Genomic DNA, 8,638 nt, shown 5'->3' with positions numbered 1-8,638 from the left:
GCATGTTTCCTCGAAAGACTCCATGTTTCCAAACCATTCAGTTCTCTGTAGATACGCACATAGGCTTTTTGGAGATCTTGTGTTTCATCAAAATATTTCAACCAGAGTCCAAAACATTGTATTATCTGTTTAAGGAGCAAGGCTAGGCTTTTCCCACGCAGGCGATGGCATCTCCCTATCTGGTATTTCATGTGCCTTGTGAACCTTGTTTTGTTGGCTTATTTGAATTTTTTCCTTTAATTTTTTTTGGAAGTCATGTGATCAGCGCTCCACCCTCTTTCTCTGTTTGAACAGGTAAAAAACAAGGAGCCCCTGAAAATCGCAACAAAGGTAACCCTCCTTCCCGATCCCCTCCCTCCCCATTCAGCAGCAGTTTCGGAGTCATGTCTCAGTCTCACTCTTTCTTTCTCTCCGTTTCGTCACGCTGTCGCTTTTTTCTGCAAAGCCTTGGGACGTTTTCACCTGGCTGTCCTGCGAAAGGGTGCAACTCTCACCTACCTGGAAAGAATTTGTTTTGCAGAGGCCGGTTTAATTGTTGGTTCCATGGAGTTTTATTTCTTTTGTGAACTATTGCATTTATTTAGACAGACTCAGGTGGTGTTGGAGAAACTGGCCTGTAATTTATATAGAAGGAAAAATAACCACAACAAAGTGGTGCCCCTGTCTAATTATAATTCAAATGTATTTATAGACTGGCAGCCAGTATCCTGTGTGCCTTGCTTCAGCTATGATAAGCTCAAGAGCATGTTTTGATTAGGTACATACATTCTTAAACGTCTTCAGAGGAATATTTGGCCTTTCCTCACAGAAGGTCTTTAGCTCTTCCAGACTTGTGTGGCTTCTGTGTGTGACAGTATGCTTTCTTAATCATGGGGTCATTTAATTTGATGCAGGCTTTTTGTTATCCCGTTACAATTGTAAGTCATAAAACAATTGACTTTAATTCAGTGCTATCATATATCGCAATTCATTATTCATTATTATTCATATACTCAAGCAGAGGTTTTTGACTACAATACCCCTTTTAGCTTAGGAACCTCTTCCCCTCGGTTCTAATACTAGGACAAGGAGGAAAAACCATGACAGTCTTTTGTCAACATGAGCTTCGCCTTTGTGCTAATCATACTGCTGGTGAGACTCTCAAGAAACTCGGTTTTTGATTCACCCAAAAACATGACCCCATTTGACTTGGATATTAATTCGTTGCAGTTCGGCAAATGCATGTATTTTCTTTTCTCGTTGTGGTCTAACTCTGCCACAAACATCGGATTCAAGATGTCAGCCTTGACTGGTTGTCCTGGACAGTGTATCCTAATGATGCCAGTGTTTTCTCAGATGACGAATTGTTGCCCTTGTACTGTATATGAGTCAGCCTCCCAAATCAATTCTCTGTCAGCACAGCTTTCGTATATCCCTTTTATGGTGGGATAATAACTGTGAGCTTACTTACTGTACCACAGTCAAAAAATAAGATTTTTCAATAGCTGCCACTGGAATTAAGATCAATGATTTTTTGCCAATATGACATTTGTCGTGATGATTTACTGTAAGTGTTTTCCTGTAAGTTCATCCTCCATCCACCAGGAACAATCAAGGTGACTTCCAGAAGCCTCAGTTAACTCTGAGGCTTTATTAAAATATTAGAAAATTAAAAAACATTGAAGAGTTAAAGTTTGTACTTCAACTTACTGGGCACAATAAGTTTGAACATTGTATATTTAGAAATACATTTGTGTCTCAATTTTAATTTTAGTAAATGTTGAAACATACTCGTACAACTGCATTTACTTTGTTAAATCAGCTTTTTAGTCCACAGATTACTATGTTTCTTGTAAGCAGTTTTTAGAAGACTCAAATAAATATGAAGGAAAATAATTCACGGTAAAATGACAGAGTAAAACCACAAGTAAATAATTCTATATTAAAATCTGTAGTAAAAAGCTAGATCTTTAAGTTGAACGCAGAGCCAGTGATAAATATAGATTGCAGTGAGTTGCAATCAAGTATTGTAGAACTGCTCAGAAGAGACTCCTCTAGATGTCTGAAGCCTGGTCTGGCTACAGCAAGAAGACCTGAGACAGCAGACCTAGGATTTAGTGTTGGACTGTATTCATCCAGTAAGTGCTTTACCTGGAGATGGACTGTGTGATGCCTTACCTTTGAGCAGGAGAACCTTAATCTCCCCTTTGATTTTCACAGGCAGCCAGTGCAGTTCACACAGGACAGGAGTTATCTGCTGTGACAGAGCAGATGTAGTTCGCTCAGTAGCTTCAGAATTTTGAAGATACTGAAGCCTAGTAGGCACCCTAATAACTAAGGTGTTACAGCAGTATAATCTTGATTAAATAATGCAGCAGGGAATTTTATTTGATAATTTTATGTAAATGGAAAAAAATCCCCTTGTGGTGTTTCTAATATGGGACTAAATGATGTCTTCTATCTGGTCTATGACTTTTATTTAGGTCCTTTTAATTTCAGTTCCATCATCAACAGCAATTAAATTGCTAATTTTTCATAGCTTGTTGGAAACCAACAAACAAGTGTTTTCATTGTTCAGCAAACAGTTCTGGTTTATCCTTATATCAGACAGTGCAAAAACTGAAGGAGCAGTATCTGATTTAGTTGTCATGTAAATCTGAGTATCCTCAGCACAATCCTGGACCCAAGTACACTATTCACTTTCATCTAACCAAGAGGCAACATATATATGTTAAATAGTAAAGTTCACAGCACAGAATCCTGTGAACACCCAGAGTAACTAGGACTTTAAAAACCAATTTAAGCCAGTGACAGGAAGTATAGTATCACGATTTCACAGTATCGAGGCTGTACCGGAATCCAAATGGTCTAATGCCACAAAAAACACTGGATCATAAAAACAAAATATTTGAGTGCTGTATTTGAATATTCATATCATTGTCTGTTATGACTTAATTTGAAAAATTTAAAAAAAATGTATTACAAAAGTTTTGCCCAACACTATTCATGAATCTCAAGGCACTCCAGGGAGACAACATTGCAAGGATCAACACTGGAACTAGTGTCATGTATTTCATACAAATGTTATTCTTAAGCACCAGTTTTAGCTGGTGACAGTCAAGATATTCATTCCAGCCCTGGATGTCAGTAGCCGTTTACATGGTATGTGAGCCAGCAGGAGTGCCAGTTGCTTCAGCCTGTGCCCTCCCTCAGTTTACCCTGTCTTCAGAGATCTGTCCTGTTCATTGCTGCATTGGATCAGCTGTGACTGCTTGCATACTGAAAGAATGCCGTGTCACAAGGGCCTGCAACTTGCAGTACAATTTCCTTATTAAATAGCTCTTTTTTTTTCGTCTTGACCACAAACAGGTAATTGCAAAGACACAATCTTTTATTAGCGATTGATGAAGGCTCAGGCAGAAAAGCATAGAGAAAACATGCAAAGATCTCGGTCATTTTGCTGCACACTGTAGCCTGGACATTTCTGAGATGTTAATACATTTTTACGGTGCTGTCGGACCTATTCCTCTTCTGAAGCTCGGAAGCGGAGTTTACTTCCATTTGAAAACATTTCATTTAAGTTAGTGGTATATGCACCTGTACTACTTACATTAGTGGCTACTTTTATTCTGAAAGCAAGGTAGCTGTCTAGGCTGCACACTGCTGCAGGGGTTCCGAAGTGTTCTGAAACTGTCTAGTAGTTTATGTAAAATCCAACTCCATTCAGCTACGTTAGGACGACTGCCTGGCACTTTGTATGTCTCTGAAGGCAGTGGAACAGCTGAGCTGTGGATACGGGTTGCTCCAGCTTGCTGGAGAAACCAGGTACTGAGAGTTGCACTCTTTCAGATTCTGTGGGCTTTTGAACTGTTTGTTCCACCCACCGTGTTGCCTCTTTTCAGGGATGTGCTCAGGACCCCATGCTGTCTTGTATCCCGTCTCTGTTTGACGCTCTTGCACTGTTTTATCTTCTGGACAGTTTCAGCTCTTTTTTTCTTTTGCTTCTGTCGTCCAGCCTGTGACACACTCGCCCCTCCTGTCCGTGCGTGCGTGCGTCAGTGTGTCACTGTCTGTCCATCTTGTCCTTTTAGTCGGGTCTGTGTTGCGGTGGACAAGTTCGGTACAGAGACCAGAGCCCCCTTACAGGGTACCTTCAAAGAGGGGGCTGTCTCCGAGCTCTGAGGAAAAATTCCTGCTGGTTTCTTTTTTAGCTTTAAAAGCGTGGTCACAGCTATCTGCAAATAGAAGAAAGGCTTTCAAAGAATTTCAAAAGTAGGTTTTGCTTAAACCCCCTTCAGCAGCAACACTGACGCCAGTGGTACAGATTTCTGTATTCGAATTTTATTGAATACTCAAACTAAGGGACCCAAGATGATTTCTTCCTGGGTGAATATAGTCAAAAGATATCTTACCTCTCCCTTACTTTTTTCTAGAAGATCTGCAGCTTGGCGAGACCTGTGTGTTAACTATCAAAGTAATTTATTCTTATTCATACTCAGAAACAGTTTTGTAAGATGTGAGAAACTGCTCCGGGTTCTGGTGTTTCACGCTTTATTTAAGAAGCGCATTGAAGCTGCCGATCTAAATAAAAAGAGATGAAATAGGGAAGGACGTCTATGACATTCCTTGCTTCATTTTAGCTACTTCAGCTTTTAACAGGAAAACCTTTACTGATACCAAATAAATTGCAGAGATTTCATGGTTTGAACAAAAGCCTAGGGAAACTTCCTCTTGTTGGGGAAGAATGGAAAATTGCTCTTCTTTGAGAGTACAAGGACATACTGTATAAGAGCAGTTGGCTGCTATCTTCCTGCTGGGAGACTGAATCAGAGTCCAGTCACAGTGAGCTGATGATTAATATGAAAATGCAAAAAAAAAGCAGTGATAATGGAACTAAAGCTTACACAAGGACTTCTAAAGCCACAAAAGCAAGACATTTTAATAATCAAACAGTTCCACGCTTCCTTTTTAGAAAGCCCTGCCAGGCTAAACAAAATGAGCTGCTGGGCTTAAACTGCTCCACTCAGTCTGCTGAAAGTTAAACTGCATTTTGTCAGGTCCTTGATGAAAATTATGGCATTTAACTTTGAAACCAAAAAAGGAGCTGTTGCCTTTGCCCTTTGCTTTGTTTACACCTGAATAACATCTTTGGATCCTATGAAATCTCTCTGCAGAGAAAGGGCTAGTAGAGGATAAAACAGCCTATCCCATTGTATCAGACACACCTGAAAGTTTGTCTTCAGGGAAGATGAAGATTTTATCATCTATTCTAAACTTTTTCCTCCAAGTCCCCCCCCCCCACATTGCTTATTAACATAACTACATATGTCAGTGTTAAAAAGGTGGGTCTTTGGAGATGAGGCTTTGTTTTTGTTTTTAGAATTGTTTGCAAGACCAGCACTGTACCTGTAGCGTCAAAATTCACCCTTTTTAAGGTGTGATGTTACCAGCTCCTGTGCTGAAATGCAAATAGTATCTGATTGGTTTCAGGAGTGTACTAGTAACATTGCAAAGGAACAGTGGTTGAGAGCTGTAACTTTTCTTTTTGCCTGTTCTGGTTTTCTGAATTACAGACAAATAAGCGTTATATTTGAAAGGATATTTTAATCTGCAGCCTACATCATTTCACAGTTCTAAAAACAATCTAAAATCTATTCATATCTATATGTGTGTAATACTGGTCTATAAAATGCAAGCTACTGAGCCAGCTGGATTTACGGCAGTCCATTAAAATATGGAGGAATGGTGCCTTGGTGAGATTACACCAAGGAAAAACAGGTTCTCAGGCTGTATTACTGCAGCAGCAGCCTGCTCAAGAAACCGGTCTGATTACGGCCACTCTTGATGCCCGTCTTCATCCGCTGTGACTGAATTCACTGAGGTTTCTTTCCCTGTCATTTTTTCCACCTCTCCCCCACCACCGTCCTCTCCTTCCCTGCTCTCCCAACCTCTGTCTCCTGCACCCCCTCCCCCCCCGCCACCCCCGCGCCTGCTCGCAGCAAAAACCCAGGACGGGGTTGCCCTGGAGATCCAGCCTCTGAAGAGCGAGGAATGTGTGGAGAGTGAAGAGAAGGAGGTGAAGAAAGTGAACGTGACCAAGAAAGAGAAATCGGTCCTGCAGGGCAAGCTCACCAGGCTGGCTGTGCAGATAGGCAAAGCAGGTAAAGGGTCAACAAGAGGGCATTGATGGGCTGGAAGCCCTCCCTGAAGGCAGTAAGCTAAAGTGAATGCCACAGCACTGGGCTCCACCAGTGCCTTACAAGACCTACACACCAAACCTAAAGCTCAGAAATGAATAGTTGTAAAGTGAAAGTTTCAGGGCCTCTCATTTGTGGGTCCCTTGTAATAAAGCCTTTGGTCTCTAGTTAACCTGCAATAAATCTGCCACACTGGAGCACTCAATAATAAAGAAAGTGACTTGAAACAAAATAAGTCAGGTATTAAAGCATGGAGAGTAAAAAGCATCTAAAATAGCCCAGCATGAACATATTAAATAAGTATCAGATTCATGTCCTACTTTATACAGTATGTAACTACCCTAACTGTGGAACATGCGAGTTATGCTGTACAATCAGCCATGTGCCGACTGAAACCAAGGCAGTTAATCAATTTGTGTGATGTCGTGGATATAGGAATCCTTTGTGTGTCCCACGGCTCACGTGTTTGCTGAGCAGACCATGAGCTGCTGAGCAGATCTGAACCTAAGAGTGGAGAGAGTGGGATAGTCACTAACAACCTAAAATTATCAGGGGTCTCCTATACAAATAATATTTTAATTGAATGCCTGAATTTAACAAAGACCTAATTATTTTTTTTGCTCAAAGTCAGCAGGTTGGTAATATGTCATGGCAGGGAGTTCCACTTCTTCAGGGGGGGAGGGGGGTCAAATGCATAAAATAGCAGGTGTCGAAGGGTGATGTTCCTGTAAAAAGTACAAGGGCCGTTTCTGCTTAGCATACCATTTAGACTGAGATGTAAGAATACAAAACAGTTACAACCCAGAGAAGGACATCTAGCCCGTTTGGTAGTTATAATCTGATTAATCCAAGGATCTCGCCCAGCCATTGTTTTGAAAGCCGCCAGAGTATCAGCTTCAACAACATGGCTGGGAAGCTTGTTCGGTACTCCCACAGGCTCTTTTGGTAAAATAGTGCCTCCTGTGTTCAATTTTAAATGCACTTCCGCACAATTTCCATTTGTCCTATGATTCATCTTTCACTGTTTATTCTGAAGAAATCCACAGCCTTGACTTTGTCAAAGCCCTTGAAGGTTTTTTAATACTTGCACAGTATTTAGCCCCCTCACAGTCTTCTCTGTTCAAGTCCCTTAAGTCCCACATTGTTTTTGGTGGCTCTTCACTGGACTGATTTGGGAGAATGCCGCTGTGTGAATTGTGAAAGATGACTAGAAGTAAGACCCTGCACTTCTATCAACTTGATCAGAATTTGTTAGAATTGTTTTTTTGGGACACAGGGAGCCAGTGAAGATCATACAGATTTGGGCTTGTGTGTTTCAGAACTCAGAACTCTAGCAGCAGAACCTTGAGCCATCTAAAGATTTGCCTTTGATCATATCTGGGATTGTGGCCAAAAGAGCACTGCAGTAGTTCAGCCTTGAAAGAGACGTATTTAATGTTTAAGTAGAGTAACACTTCAAAGAGATCTGTACAGCCAGGCCCAGACTTGACTTGTTCATTTAATTGTTGCTGCTCAGGTCTGATCATGTCTGCGGTGACGGTCGTCATTCTCATCCTCTACTTTGTCATCGACACCTTTGGGGTTCAGGGGCGCCCCTGGCTGAAGGAGTGTACCCCCATCTACATCCAGTACTTTGTCAAGTTCTTCATCATCGGCGTGACCGTGCTGGTGGTGGCAGTGCCCGAGGGGCTGCCTCTGGCTGTCACCATCTCGCTGGCGTACTCTGTCAAGGTAAATCCGCCGCCGAAGAGGGCGGGCAGGGGTGCCAGCGTGGACTAGGACCAAGCTGGGAGTTCAGAAGTGTTTTCCGAACTGTTTAAAAAACTACCTGTAATCTACAGCGGGTGTAGAAGGAGAGACCTGAGGGTTTTATTAAATGTCGGTTACAAAATTTGCAGAAACATGTCAAGTTTGTTTATTCGCTACAGAGGTTGTGTTAACTTCTTTTCCCTTAGAAAATCGACAAAATGTAATTTGGCTAGGGGTGCCACTGTATATGTAAAGCATAAATAAGAGCTAAATTTTCCTGCTCCGTGAGCTCATCTTTTATCGGACAGAGTTCGCTTCTTTTGTTCTCAGTGACTGAGGTTGTTATTTTCTTAGTGTCTAAGAGAAGACTCTTCTTGGTTTGGTTTTTATCCCTGCCTCAGGTGCATTTTACCTCAAGATGAAGCGTTTCTGATCACAAACCGGAACTGCCTGTGTATCCTAGAGAATTTAAGTAATATAAGAAGGGCAGGGTGTGGTGGCGGCTAGGACTGAGGCCTTGGGAGTTTGCGTGTTCTGTCTTAGTCCATTTCGTGAGTGCTCCTCTGAGTGCTCCTCTTCCTCCTACCCTCCAAATATATGCTGCCTAGGTAAATTGAGGTCTATGTGTTATTCTTAAGAGTGCTCCTAAGGATGAACTGGAGTCCTGTCCAGGGAGTCATCCTGCCTTGCGCTGAGTGCTTCTAGAATAGGCT

General features: G+C 41.7%; 1 protein-coding gene across 5 annotated transcripts in view; it reads left to right on the top strand.

Moving 5' to 3' along the window:
• The window catches only part of atp2b4 (ATPase plasma membrane Ca2+ transporting 4), a 96,598-nt gene that overhangs the window by 50,980 nt on the left and 36,980 nt on the right, over positions 1 to 8,638 (top strand). For 4 of the 5 annotated variants that reach the window (XM_088920845.1, XM_088920844.1, XM_088920848.1 and 1 more), the window contains exons 7-9: positions 295 to 330; positions 5,979 to 6,140; positions 7,693 to 7,907. In XM_088920845.1, the coding sequence (XP_088776971.1) occupies positions 295 to 330; positions 5,979 to 6,140; positions 7,693 to 7,907 (413 nt within the window). The remainder of the gene's footprint in view (positions 1 to 294; positions 331 to 5,978; positions 6,141 to 7,692; positions 7,908 to 8,638) is intronic. The other variant, XM_088920847.1, reaches the window with a different exon arrangement.

The sequence above is a fragment of the Atractosteus spatula genome, chromosome 7 (genome assembly GCF_055471065.1).
Source record: "Atractosteus spatula isolate fAtrSpa1 chromosome 7, fAtrSpa1.hap1, whole genome shotgun sequence".
NCBI classification, from domain to species: domain Eukaryota; kingdom Metazoa; phylum Chordata; class Actinopteri; order Semionotiformes; family Lepisosteidae; genus Atractosteus; species Atractosteus spatula.
Note: the sequence above shows the minus strand (reverse complement) of the source record. Positions and strands in the feature narration are given on the sequence as shown.